General features: G+C 39.2%; 1 protein-coding gene across 1 annotated transcript in view; it reads left to right on the top strand.

Annotated features, from left to right (window-relative positions):
• Positions 1–11,772, top strand: part of tsnare1 (T-SNARE Domain Containing 1) — a 130,297-nt gene extending 118,525 nt beyond the window's left edge. The window contains exon 11 of the mRNA XM_026293782.1: positions 11,648–11,772. Within this exon, the coding sequence (XP_026149567.1) occupies positions 11,648–11,743 (96 nt within the window). The 3' untranslated portion in view covers positions 11,744–11,772. The remainder of the gene's footprint in view (positions 1–11,647) is intronic.
• Positions 11,773–15,369: the final 3,597 nt, after the last annotated feature.

Raw genomic sequence — 15,369 nt, 5'->3', positions numbered from 1 at the left:
ATCTGTGCGAGAGTTCTCTGATTAAGTGACAAGTTTATTGTGTGAAATAACATCAATGATGCCAGTCACTGATGCCTTTTAAAGATTCATTCAACTATTTACATGGTAGATACATACCATTTACATAGGGGGGAAACAGAGGGAGAACTGATGAAAGTAGGTTGTTTGCAGTGGTGGAAAATAAATTTTGAAATCAATTTATGTTGGGATTTGACTCTGACCTCTAAACAGCAGTTTAGGAGGAAGCTCTAGGTAACTATGGAGCCCTACTGAGATCAGTGTGAGACAACTAGCACAACCATGGGTTACTTGTCTGACTTCGGGTTTACTGAGACTTGGTCCATTCCGCTGTGGGCTGGTCCAACCGCAGTCTGCCGGTGGGTTTCCGGGAGAGATGTAGGTGTTCCCAAACATCCTCAGCTGCAGGCCTGGAGTCTGTTTGTCGCCTTTCCTTGCTCTCAGTCTGGCCACTGCAGGGTTGTCCCATGGAGTTTGGCTGATGTGAGATGGTCACCTGGAAGTGAGCTGTTTGCAGCCACACGTGGGGAGGATGTCTTTGGGTCTCTCCTCCACATGGGCAGTAAAAGCAGTCTCTACCTCATTGGACTTCTAGAGAGTCTCTGACTCTCCAGAGAATTTTAAGACGTCTTAAGGAATCTCCAAAATCTGGGTGTGTCTGTCTGTGTACTGTCTTTTTGTGTGTTGCTGCGCTTAGTGGGGAATCCCTCTGGTTGGTCCGTCATTGTGCTTGACACGATGTGGTTGGTCCAGGAGGTGCGCCATCCTCGCTGGTAATTGGTTCATAGTCTCCTGACTGTGATGGTGCACTCTCACTAGTCTAAGCACTGTGTGACGTGAAAGACCACTCTTTCCTTTGAGTGTTATGAATTTTTAGGAATGTTTTCTAAAATGGGAACAATAATTTATTTTTTCACCCAGCAAGTTTCAAACACATACACATGACAAACATAGCAACTAATCAAAGTCAATAGTTCTGAAACAACATAAATGAAAGTCAATAAAACTTCACATATGTATATGGATTAATCTCAAGAATGAGTGACAGATAGACAATAGCTGTTGTGAACAGATGAGAGGGTCATGGGTGTCCAAGGCTCACTGATAATGAGGTCAATTAAACTTCAAATCTCATTTATATGTTTCAAAAAATCCCATTTTGTTTGAATCTTTGTTGCAGTATTTGGAATAATGTGCATTGGTCTCTATGAAGAGAAACATTCAGTGGCTGTATATCACAACTAGAGTGGGGGGAATGTTGAATGTTTAAAAAATGATCTCTAACTTGTCCTGATGATCACAGTTTTCACTCTTTTTGATATGTTTTTCACTGAATGGTGGACAAATGTGTTTCTCTTCCTGACAGTAGAACTATGAAAGCAAACAGATTCACAGAAGATGCATAGTGAGCTGCAGAGTGACACAAGTCCCGACCTACTCCTGCACTGATTCCTGTGTACACAGAGTTAGGCAGGTGGTCATAATGTTATGGCTGATCGGTGTATGTGCCTCACTCCGATTGCAATTTCCAAGCCCATCTTGCATCCTCAAAAATAATTTCTACCTCAAACCCTGACTTTGCTGCTGGCTCAGTCTGAGAGCAAATGGCTGACAGGTTGAAAGCCACAAATGAATGACGCTCTGTGAGAGCAGTAACACAAAGCCAGATTACACCAGTCTGCTGGTGCTGCACTCTGTTTGACTCCCACATACACGCACACACATACAGGGACATGATGTGAAAGGCACTATAAAGCAAGGCGTCCCCCGTGAATGTGATTGTACACTTTCCCACTTTTCTTTGAGATTAGTTCACCTTTCCCGCTGAAGGTTAACGCTCAATGGCGGCAATGAAGATGCCTTTCAGAGTCAAAAAGCTTTAATCTATCTTTGTAGTAGTAGGTAAGTGCTTGGATGAATGAATCACATCATTTTACATGACTTTGATGTGTCTTTAAACAACAAGAACTAAAGCAGCTTGTCAGAGGTGAGGCATTTGTATGTGCAACTCCTCAAACCTCATTTGGCCTTTTAACATTTGTTGTCTTTAGGATAGCAAGTTATTTTATAGGGAAATTACCAATACCCATTGGTTAACCATTTATGTGCCCCATAAAACTGAAATTTGATCATGTAACTACACAAGCACAGTGACTGCTTTTCACCGTTTAAATGGGCATATTTGGGGAGCTCGGTGCACCGTTGGTCCTCGGGCAGTCTAGGCCTATAGCAGCATAACTAAAGGATGGTTCAGGGTTACCTGAAGCCAGCCCTAACTATACGCTTTGTTAAAGAGGAAGGTTTTAAGTCTAGCCTTAAAAGTACAGAGTGTCTGCCTCCTGAACCCAGACTGGAAGCTGGTTCCACACGAGAGGAGCTTGGGAGCTAAAGGCTCTGCCTCCCATTCTGCTTTTGGAAACTCTGGGAACCACAAGTAGACCTGCACTCTGAGAGTGAAGTTCTCTATTGGGATAATATGGTACTATGAGGTCTTTAAGGTATGAAGGAGCTTGATCATGAAGGGATTTGTATGTGAGAAGAAGGATTTTAAATTCTATTCTGTATTTTACAGGGAGCCAATGAAGAGAAGCTAATATAGGAGAAATATGATCTCTCTTACTAGTTCATGTCAGGACTCTGGCTGCAGTTTTCTGGATTAACTGGAGGCTGGATTAACTTGGAGCTACTGGGACATCCAGATAGTAATGAGTTAATCTAGCCTTGAGGTAACAAATGCATGGACTAGTTTTTCTGCATCACTTTGAGACAGGATGTTCCAAATTTACTAGTTACAAGTTTGAAGACACCTGTGATGCTAATTACAGGACACACTAACATGTCCCTATGGTCAAATTCTTTTCAATGTTTTCTCGGTGTACCATTGGTTTTGTCCAAGCCAGTTTCATTAGTTTGTTTTTTTAATGCTTCTGTTGAACCACAATTCAAAAACAATGTCTGATTTTTATTAGTTAATTTTCAGCAAATCTTTATTTATTATTGGTTTTGTCAGTTTCAAGTTATTTTAGTGACCATTGTGGTTTTTAATTTCTTTAATGGAAGGGTACCAACACTTTTGTCCAGGTGTGTATAAATTTGTTATGGATAATGGTTTGCATGAATGTGCATGGGGTTGAGACTTGGTCAAACCTTTAAGGATCATTTTGTTGTGCCGATAATTCAAAACAACACATTTAGTCTATTTCCCCTGAGCACCTCTATCTGTGTAGCATATTTCTTCAACATTGTATATAATCATTGGTATGGAATCATGAATTATACAATGTTGAAATGATGTAAAACTCAAATTCTAATATAACTGCACATTAGTTTTCTGTCATAATGATGCTGAGGTCAGAGTGGCGCATCCACCATGTCAGATGTAGATAACATGACAGGCTGATTTGCTATTTTTAACCAAGGGCCAATCTGCCTTTAACAAAAGGCCAAATATGCTGATGTTGGTCAGTGTTTTGTTCCTTTGTTGACAATGCTTATCACAAGGTTTACTCCCAGGATACCAGGTTTTGGCCATGAAGTCTGTGTGTATTTGCTGCTCCTCTTAAATATCGTAATCAGAGTGACTGCATGGGACTCTGAGTTTTATGTAAATTGCATATAAGCCGATTACAAGTGAGGCAGTTCCGCTGTAAACATTATTTATTTTATGGACTTCCAATTTTCCCAACCAGATGCGATAAAGGGAGAATAATATTATGGCCATTATCATTGCATTGCATTATTGTTGTATTATGAGGATATTTCTCATGTCATACAAGGTAAGTAGTTTTTCTTCCAGACACACAGCATGTTTGTCTTCCATGTATGGGAGGCAGAGATGTGATAGAGAGTTGGTCTGTGTGATAGAGCTATCAGCTTTAATGATTATAATGCAATTTTTCTGTAATGTCTCCTGGAGGAAAAAAGATGGAAAGGTGGACGAGCCATTCATGCTCTTCTATTCTCTGTGTCTTCCTTTTCTCTATCATCTCTCTTTGGACTAGAACTGCTGACCTTCATATTGGATGGGTGGATATGTCTTGGAAGGGTGGAAGGGAATGAGACCAAACAATTACAAGTCTAAAAGCGTGAATAAAAGTCAGACTCTTCACCAGAGAAGACTATGTTGTCCTTTGAACCCAGCATGCCCATATATGCCCTGCTTTCCACAGAACCACAAATATATCAATAACAGAGCTCATTTCCAGAGCTTTTGGTCTTTGACAAGCTTTTTGTACTGTATTACTATTAAATTGAAAGGGACATGGGTAATTTTTGTCATGGCCTTGAAAGATGTTAGGGTATTCAATATTTAATGTGAAGCAGTTGCTTGTTGATGCTGTGCACTCATGGCAACCAACACTAGTTGCTTAGCACAGAGTTAAAATATTGATGCTGAGAGGAAAATGTCTCAGCGATTAGAGTTCAAACAGAAAAAAAAAATCATAAAATTACTTTGTATGAGGCAAGTTGTACAAGGACTCAGGGGAGTCCTTTACCATCTTCCTGAGAGAAGTCACTGATGTAGTTATAACAGCTCCACAGAGGCAATGTGCCTACAGTGGTGGAGTACTATTCTAAGCTGTTGAAGGATGCTTAGAATGTCTTCAGTATGAAATCGTGTATGGAGTCCATGAACAGGCTGATGGGTTTGGTAGTTATATATATTAAGGGAACCATAATAAGTGCTTTTGTAAAATGTTTTTTTTTTTTTTTTCCCAGTTTCAACTGGTGCAACTGTTCCAATCCTGGATCAGTGAACTTAAAAACTCAAGGTCTCCTGGGTGTTTTGTGTCTTGGGAAAAGCTTATATACCTTCTGTATGGGATTTTTAGTTATACAATTCTATCCCTGTTGCAAACAAGATATTCTGGTTAGTTCTATTTCATAGTTGCCTTTTCTCATATTTTCAATTTGTAACGCTATAGATTTCATCATTAATTTGATCATCAAACATGTGATATGAAGTTTACTAAAGGCAATGATGTCTGTAAATTGCAAGTGCTTCTGTAAACCTTAGTAAAATAACTTAGTTATCAAATACGTGTCAGACATCTGGTGCAACTACACAAGCTAGAGGCTACAAATAGAAACAAAACATTTATGAGCCTATTTATCAATAAACATATGTTAATAGTGGGGTGCACATAGTGGGGGACACCCTTTTCTCAGACCTGTGGTAGGTCAAGTTATTGTAGCACTGTAGCTTACTACAGGTGGTCACCAGTAGAATAAATATAAACGTTAAAAACAAAAATGACATTGTTCTCACAGTTACTTCCAACATGTAGTTATCACACAGAAACCTCCCTTATTTATTCTGTCAGTGATAATGTTTTTCTTTTTTGCCATTTTCTTCCTAATACACAACTGGGTTAGCATGGACAAAATTACTCATTCTGGATCGCCTGCTACAGGCAGGTTGAGAGGTGGTTGCTGTGATAGATGAACCTTGTCAACTTTTTATACTTAACATGTCACAGAAGTCTTAGGACATCAGATAACTGATTTTATTGTGCTAAAAAGGGTTTTTTCATCTCACTTTTAATCGAAACCATTTTGAGGCACAGTATAGGACTGAAGCATCTACTTTGATGACCTCTGGCTTGTGTCTCTGATATTTGCCAATGATGTACTTCTGATGGCTCTGCCCACCTGTGACCACCACTGTGCACTGACTTCATTTGGCAGCCAAGTGTGAAACCATAGAGATGAGAGTTAGCATCTCTAAGTCTTAGGCCAGTATTCTGTCATAAATAAGATGAATTGTTCCCTACAGAATAGAGAGGAGATGCAGCCCCTGCTGAGGAATTTTAAGTATCTCAGGTTTTTGCTCATGAAGGAGAAAATGGAGATTGATGGAGCAGCAGTAGTTGTGGTGTACCTTTGTCTTGGTCTCTTATTGTGAGGAGCTGGAGCTGAGGCTAATTTACATTTCCACACTCACCTCTGGTCATAAGCTTTGAGTATTGGCTGAAAGGATAAATTCATTACAACCAGACAAATACTGTTTTTTACATGATTTCTGGGCTTATTTTTAGAGATGATGGATTTAAATAGTGCTGTCAATTTTCTAAAGTTCTCATTCATAAAGGCAATATTTAAATGTGTAAAATATCACCACACCCTTGATGTTATCTGCCAGATGATCAAAAGTAATAGTAATAGTGAAGACTAGAGGGGAAGCAGGAGGATACTGTAGTGTTCAAAGATACATGTCAACATTGTCTTGTATGATTGAAACAATGGCTTAATTAACAGCTAACAACTTTGATTGGAGGGTTCACTTGTCAAATTTATATCATACCGTGTTCACAGACTAGTACAGTACATATGCTGTGTATCCATACATGCATATACACATGTACACAGTTCTTAGTTGGTTATCTATCTTCTTTTTATATCGAGTCAGTTTTATTAAGTTATTGTATTAGTGTTGTCACATCAATTCCAAATCCTAAGCAGGGATGGTGGCTGTAAATCAGCTTTAACTGTATGCCCTGTATACACTACATCTGATAAACTGCTTTCCTGTATATCAATGTTTATGCAACCAAGTACCAGGTGGCTTTGGTAAGAAACTAAAAACAGACATTGAGGTGAGTTTGAACAGATTCCAAATAACTCTTTAAAAGAAAACGTGTTCATTCATTAAGGGGTTACCTATTATTAATTCTCTGTTCTTAGTCACAATTTAATGTTAGCTATTAAATTTCATTATCATCTGTCTCACATGAGTTTTAGATGGTTCTATATTAGCATATTTTGTACTGTTCTCAAATTATGCTGGAATACTGTTAGTAGATCTGATTGCAGTAAAACATTGTAACTAGATTTTCAGCATTTAGAGCAAGTAGTGTGAATTTGTTAGTATGCAGTTGGAGTAAAAATTTAGACAAAATTTCCTTGAAATCTCCAAAAGAAAATGTGAATGAATGACCATCTCCCTAGAAAGTTGCCTATAAAAGTGGGTGACTTTTTGTGGATCATGAGGGGGACTATATTATATATGAGTGATAGAAAATGGATGGATGGATGGATGGATGGGGTCTCCTCACTGAGAGATCATTTCATGCTGTTCAGTTGCACTAGGGATATATACAGCATATTGTTTTTGCAACTCTCTCTGTCTTTAAACCAATGTGAATGTGAAAAATAATAAATGAATGAATAAATGAATGAATTGAAAGATGATTGTTAAGTTATGCCCATGTGGTGCTTGTTAAACTTTGTTTAATTGTAACTGCTGGGTTTTATCACAGAGGTCTTTCTTTCTTTCTTGGTAAGAAAGTACCACTGTTCAGATTTTCTTACCTACTTCTTCTATTTTGGAAAATATCAGTGGATAACAATCTTTAGAAAGAACATGTTGATTATGTTCAGTCCTAAATATCATTTATTCCCTTGAGATTACTCATTAAAAGTGAATAAAAAAGGATGTGAGAGAGACAATGTCTACTCTCTGAGGGTTTGCGGCATCCAAAGGCCCTGAAGTGCTGGCACTAAGGACACATTCTCTGTCAGATTAAGTCACTGGTGATAAGTGCATCCCTACTCTACTGTGCTGGTGCCGTCTCACTCTGCAAATCTCTATGTCCCACCCCTCAGCCTGCCCTGCAATCTGGAAAATTCTAGTTTAAAAATACTGCAACACTTTGTTATACTGAGCCCTTTTTTGTTCCCACTCTACCTTATTCATTTCCTTGTTCACCCCAAAAAAAAACAGCAGAGCTGGGCTGAGCGAACAGGAGAAAGAGAAAATGAAGGGAAAGAGCGTGTGGATGAGAGGGAGGGCGCAAATACAGTACATAGAGAGAGGAAACAACTCGGCACTGTCAGAACGAGCAGAGAGAAGGAGAGGAAGGCTGAGAAAGTTTATAAGGCATAGTTTAGGAGGAAATGCGTGAGAGAAGCTGGGGAATCTGTGGTGGCCAGCTGCAAGAAGGGAGATAGCGGAGAAAGGCTTTTAATTCTCAATCCCCACAGAGCCTTTGAAAATTACCAATCTTCTTATCACAGACGCAGGGCTGCTTATGCAAATTGTTGTGGAGTGGAACGTTTAAACGGAAAATTACTCGACAGCATTTTTTTTCCTCCCTCTTCCCTTTCCCTCTCTCTTCCACACAGAAAGCCTGTTTTGAGTCTCAGATAAGAAGATGAATTGCTCTCTCCGTGCTTTGAAGCGCGTCAGGATTTAAAGACTCCAGCCTCAGCTCTGGTCTAACGCCGCTGCTCTTGCTGCCTTTGTAGCAGAAAACAGGCTGGAAAAAAACAGCAGAAAAAACATTTCAAAACAACATAGATTCCGTTCTCCAACACATCGTCACCGCCTGAGGAGACAAGGAAATATATAAATAATCCCTAATCCCTGCTCTTCACTCTATTTACTTTAATATTTTTTGCTTAACACAGTCAACACTCCCCCCCCCTTTTTTTTTAAACATGGCAAGTAATTGACACGGATGAATGAAGCTCATGTGCTGTGTGGAGGAAACATTTAAAACATTTCTCTAAATTATGCCACAGGCAATAGTAGAAATGAAAAAGAGCTCTTTAAAGGAAAATGACCAAGTGAATGCAAGAAACCATAAAACTGTGAGATTTATGTTTCAGAGTTTTATATTCTGTGATCAAGCAGTTTTTTAATGCATGTTTCTTTCCCCTTTGACAGTTCTGCGCTCATCTCAGCTGTTCCTAGGACTGCGTCTCAGAGCTCTGATGTTGTTCCTGTGATCTGCAGGAGCCACAATACCAGTGCAGGAGTCATAGCACTGAGTGGTCCTAGTATCAACCAGGACCACTTTGGCCTTCACCATCTATATTCTCTCCACTTCCTCTTCCCCTGAGTCCTAGTACTTCTCCAGCTTCTCATGCACATTGTTTCGTATGTTGCTGCTACTTGGACTAAATAGGCACTTTCAGACCGGAGGAACCTTTTCGTAGTTCTTCGAATCTCTGGAGGAAATTCCCCTTTTTTTGTTGTGTCCACACCAGAGGAACTGAAAACTACAATAATTCTTATAACACTGTTTTCTAGGTCTTGGTCTTCTGTTCCTTGACCACTTTCAGCTTGGTTAGCCAGTACCTGCCTGTCTGTCCGGATCTGGAAGTCCCCCAGGATCTTGTCCCCGTTGCAATCCACAACCAACGTTTATTCCCTGTCTACAGCTGCTTCAGACATTCTCTCAGCAGCTCATATCTGGGTGCCGTCTTATGGATATTCAGAGCTTCGTCAAGGACAGTTGGCTTGTCAATCAACCCCCTGGCCCTCCTACCCTTTTTCAGACTGTGTAATCTGTGGGTGTTGGACTAGAGGTGGAATCCTCCATACATTGTGAGGAGTTTCTGAGTCTTAACATTGGCAGCCTTCACACTCTCCTTTGCCCACCTCACCATACCAGCAGGATATCTTATGACTAGAACGGTATACTTGTTGGCGGCTTGTTCTTTCCACTGACACAAGACATGTCTTATCTTTTGGTGGTACTTGGCTGTTATTGTATTCCTTGCAAAGTAACTGCAGAATACCGTGGTACTTGTACCTGGTCTGAATATTTGCTATATAGCCCACAGATTGTTCTACCCCATCAGGCTTAACCATTAAAATTTTCAGATCCATTTATGTGGTAATGAGTCATAGACTTTCCTGCAGTCAATCCAGGCTCAATCAGTCAATCAATTTTGGTCTGTTTGGTCTTTGAGTCATTGGTAACTGCTATGTCTATCAGCAACTGGTGATCTGAGCCTCTGGTATTGTTTCCTATGACCTTTTGAGCTGTGCTCGTTTACAAGCACATCTGTTCTTGTGACCTGGGAGCTTTAAGGTCTGATAGGACTTTTTGTTTTGTGGAAAGACAGGTTATCCAGTAGGTGTTGGTGATGTCTGAACTGGGTGCTGTCCAGCGTTTTGTATTCTTGACTCGTCTGCTACTGTAATGGTGAGATTGCTGTGAGATTCATGTGGTTCTGCAGCCACTGGGCACTGATGATATGATGTTAAGTGTTTTCCCTTTCTCCCATATGTTTTTGAAAGGTGAAAGTAACTTGTAGCCAAGTGTGGCAACCCATACTCGGAATTTGTGCTCTGCATTAAACCCATCCAAGGTGCACACACACAGCGGTGAACACAGACACCATGAACACACACCCAGAGCACTGCCCCGTTGCTGTTCATTTTCTGCTTTCAGTGGCTCTTCTGTTACTCGGTTATTACACTGCAGCTGAGAGAAGACCATGGGGTCATGCTTTTGTGTCTAGAAAATCAATTGTAGTAGACAGTCTCACAAATAATATAATTCATAGTTTTCAACCCCATTTGTAAAATCAAATGATTCCTCCAAACTGAATCACATATATAGGTAATTTATCCCAACGCTCTTATGCAACCCATAGGAGCAACTCTTGAAATAGCACTCCAGTTTTGGTAGGCAGAATTGGCAACAACTTGACAACATACTTACACTGGAAAACATAAATATATACATTTTGGCACAGTCACAATTTTTCTTGGTTTAGGCTACTTGGTTAGGTCTAGGAATAGATTGTGAATTCCTTGTCACTGATACAACAATAAATATGGGCTATAGTTGTGGGATGGTCAGAGACCAACAACACAAAGTTTCAAACTGCATTTCAATATTTCTTATCTATGCAGAAGTCCTGTATCAACCTCAACCTTCTTCTAACATGGACTGTGTTGCTCTGCATCACCTAAATTTCTTCTTGTGTCATAATTACTTTGGTCACTAAAGGTCACCCAACTATAACATGTTACTGTTGGTCATGAATCTATTAGCACAAACAAGATATAGTGTCATTTCTTGAATGAAAGTCCAAATAAAAGCATCTTAATGTTGAAACACATCTTGAACATATTCTAACATTTGTGATTTATTTTTACATACACCCATCCATTCATTATCTACTGCTTATCCTAATATTGAGGGGGTGGAGCCAATTCCAGCTAACAGAGAAAGGATGCCATCACAGAAAGAGGAATAATGTGCAGTACAAACTTCACAGTGATGACTGCACACCACTTTGAAGGAGGAAGAAGCTACCACTGGGCTGTTTTTTGATAAATTTTTGTATTTGTCAGCATGACCTTGAATCCTCAAATTTATTTCCAGTTTTGCTAATCAACTCCTGCTGAAATGCCACTTTCATTGTTTCTTCATGTTAACTTCCGTGATGGCTGCCATTTTTGTATGTGTAAATTGAGAGAATGTGTAAAGGTGTGCTAATGGGTTTCACTGAATTATTTTAAGAACAAAAAATAGAGCAGTTGAGCTGTCTTGGTTATTACACTGCAGCTTGACATTTGCAGGGCTGCTAATGCTCTCTGGCAATGGTTTTCATATATGCAAAAATGTAGCTGAATATTTGAGCTTTCCTGAGCTGAGGAATCACTGGTTTAAATTTCTATTGTCCTGTGTAAACCACCAGCAGTGATGGCAAAAACAGACAAATGAAATGAAAACTCCAGTTATCTAAAATTTAAAGCAGCATTATTTTCAATGCCTTTTCTTATAGATGCAGAATTTATTTTTGGATGACTATGCAAACTGTATACAATATCTGGCACTGCCTGATGCTTCATTCCACCTACATACTGAATCCTTTCTCCCCACAGAGGCAGCTGAGGAAGAGGAAGTGCTACCTACTGGTGGTCGGAGCCATCGTCCTCACCATCCTCATCATCATCATTGCTGTTTCTGCAAGAAAATGAGACTGGATACTGTGGTAAGATCAACCATCCAAAATACAACAGGGCAACTCCTCATTTATCAGTGGGGACTGCATTATAGCTGAGCTAATTGTAAATATGATTTGGATGTGATAATTGTTTTTTTTCCTTATTTAATTTGTTTAATAAGTTTCTTTTTTACCTCCTATAGAATCTATTTATATATGTATTTATATATTTAGTAATGTTAATTTTTCTTAGACAAAAACATTACATTTGTTTCTAACAATATCAAAGGACCACTAGTTAACACTGCTAACACCACAGACATATCAAGAGACTACCTTTAAAACCAGAGATGCAAGTGCAACTATGGGTTTCCATCCACACAGATACAGACAACCACTCACATTCACAATTAGAGGCAATTAAATCAGTCTGAATTCTTCACATTACACATGAATAGTATGGGAATCATATGTGCAGTGTGTTAAAGTGTTAGTGTTAATATAGCATCAAAATAAGGAGCAGATAATATCCTCATAATGCAAATGGTCTTGGTAGAAAAAACCTTGCTCAGAGTATTTTCTTGAGAAAAATGGTACTGTAGGAGCAGCAGTGTCGATCAACAAAGTCCCTTATATATTCTAACAAGTTAACAAACAAATATGTCTTTATAAGTTTTTACAGAGATCTTTCTGATTACAGACATGTTACTTGATTTTAAGATGGATGATTTAAATTCAGTATAATTCCAATACAAGTTTAACAATGCCTCTCCCTCTGTTTCAATTTACACAGTGGAGTTTTGTTTGCCAAGCCCTAAAATCATCAATCTGGCCTCAAAATGCTGTAAATGCAGTCTCTCAAAATCTCTGATGATTGCTTTATTGTTTAGGTCCAGCTCAATTTTCTGCGAATCTTCACTGGCTTTATCAAAATGCTGAAAAACTGTACGCCAGACATTGGCAACCACTACCAAATTTATCCATCTGCTCCTAGTCTCTGCCTCATTTCCCCATTTATGAATTTTTAACACATTTATATAGTTAATTTTTGTAATAGAATGCTTATGTACAATAGTTTATAAATTTTTGTGCTCCTTGTTGATTAGCTGCTGTTTAATTAATTAAATTAATTGTATGCCATTCTGCCCTCTGCAGAATCTTCCATCAAGCATATCTTTTGTAACCATATGGTGCTAAAATTGCATTGTTATTAACATAATTTTCATATGGATGGACAGGGGTGAATGGAGTTACATGATTGCTTAAATGGATATTTTGATACTTAATTTTGCTTTTCATTTAATCAATGAATGCGTTTTAGTTTTATTTTTAGTATTTTGACAAAATTCTACATCAGTTTTAGTGAAACTGTATTCATTAGAAGTTTGCAAGAGGTTACAGCTGCTGCCGCCTTTGTTGTGTATAGTTGCCCTCTACCATGGTACCAGATGCCATTCCTGGTAGTAACTCAGCGCACTGACTGTCGGAAAACAAATTCAGTCATCATTAAAAACTGGCTGTTGAGTAGAAGCACTCTCTCTGTTGTTCCAGATCACCTAGCATAACCATAGCTACCTTTTGACTCTATGCATTCACTCACCTGTTCATTAAAACACTGTTCACTCCAGCTTATCCGAAAAGGAGAAGCAAAAACATCAGCTGAAATTTGGCAGACATGTACAAGATGTACAGTTTTTTCCAATCTGTAGACAAACTTTGTTGACTGGTGGTGAAAACTACAGCTGGAATAGTTATGCCAGCCATATATTTTAACTGTATGGTTACCTGTTTGGATTTCTTATTGTCAATTACAATTAGAAAAAAAGACAAATAAAGAGATGGGTAATTGCACGCCTGAATTTGGTAAATATTTTTGAATTTATCCAAACAAGTGCTCAGATTTAATTAGTCTTATAAATGATGAAGATTCAGCCGGGATATATATTTTGTTGAAAATACTATCATTTGATGTATATTCCTGCAAGTTTAGCAGGATTGTAGAAGACTTTGTTGACAAATTTTATTTTATTTATTTTTTTCTCATGTGACATTCAATACAAGATGTCACTGCTTGCATTAGGTATCGATTTTCACCTGTTTTACTCTGGGGGTAGGAAAATGGAACAAGGAATTCTTTTCATAAAGCAGCAAGCTGAATCGATGCTCCCATGGCGAATGGCCCACATAGAGACTCAGCAGTTGGCAGTTGACGCTCGCCTGGCTAGACACTCTGCCTCAGAGCTTAAACAAAAAAACAAAACGGCTGTTGTAATGTTTACATGTCTCCAAAAAAAGCTTTATTGAGATTCACCTGTGGTGTCACTAAGCAGCAGCAAACTCAGACAACCTAATGTTGCAGATAACTTCAGACTGAAATATGTGGATGCATATTGTTTTAATTAAATTAAATTAAATTCAGTTTTGTTTGTATAGCGCCAAATCACAATACAAATCATCTCAAGGCACTTTACAAAAACAAAAAACCCAACAAATCCCTTATGAGCAAGCAGTTGGCAACAGTGGAGAGGAAAAACTCCCTTTAACGGAAGAAAAAACCTCCAGCAGAACCGAGCTTAGTTTGGGAATCTGCCTTGACCGGTTGGTGTGAGTGGACAGTGGAGAGAGAAAAGAACAGCAACAATAAACAACAAAAAAAGGTATAAGCGGGACATTTTATTTATTGTCCAAATCTTAGTGGAAAAAAAAAAATTCCCTTCTCACCCCTACAGGTGGTGTGTGTGTCTTCCTTAATCTTGGGTCCTCTATCCGAGCCCTGGGAGTTTAAGGGTTCTTTGGAGTATCTTAGCTGTTCCTAGCACTGTGCTCTTCTGGACTGAAAGGTCTGATGTTGTTCCTGGGATCTGTTGGAGCCAAACTCCCAGTTTGGGGATCACAGCCCAGAGGGTGCCGATTACCACAGGGATCACTGTTGCCTTCACCTTCCACAACTTTTTTAGCTCTTCTTTCAGCCCTTGGTATTTCTCAAGCTTCTCATGTTACCTCTTTCTGATGTTATCACCACTTAGGATTGCTACATCTACCACTACAACCTTCTTCTGCTGTTTGTGTGGTTGGTTTGGCATCACCAGTTTGTCAGTCTGTATCTGGAAGTCCCAGATTATCTTAGCTCGGTCATTCTCCACCACCTGTGGAGGTGTGTATATATATATATGTATACACTCTACTATGTACAATCGCTTCAATTGCTTGTTAACACAAATAGCTAATATGCCAATCACATGACCATGACAGCAACCAAACCATTTAGGCATGTAGACGTGGTCAACTGGTTGACCAGTGGTCAACTGGTTCAAGATGAGAGAAACACAACAGTAAGCCAAATAACCACTCGTTACAACCAAGTTATGTAGAATACCATCTCTGAATTCATAACACATTGAACAGATGGGCTACAGCAGCAGAAGACCACACCGAGTGCCTCTCCTGCCAGCTAATAACAGGAAACTCAGGCTACAATTCGCACAGGCTCACCAAAAGTGGACATTAGCAAATTGGAAAAACTGACCTGTCCAGGGTGTACCCCTGCCTTCCACCCGAAAGAGAGCTGGGATAGGCTTCAGCAGATCCACATAACCCTAAATAGGAATAAGTGGGCACACATAATGGATGCATGGATGGAGGGATAGATGGAGATTGGAA

This window comes from Mastacembelus armatus, chromosome 16 (assembly GCF_900324485.2).
Source record: "Mastacembelus armatus chromosome 16, fMasArm1.2, whole genome shotgun sequence".
Classification (NCBI taxonomy): Eukaryota; Metazoa; Chordata; class Actinopteri; order Synbranchiformes; family Mastacembelidae; genus Mastacembelus; species Mastacembelus armatus.
Note: the sequence above shows the minus strand (reverse complement) of the source record. Positions and strands in the feature narration are given on the sequence as shown.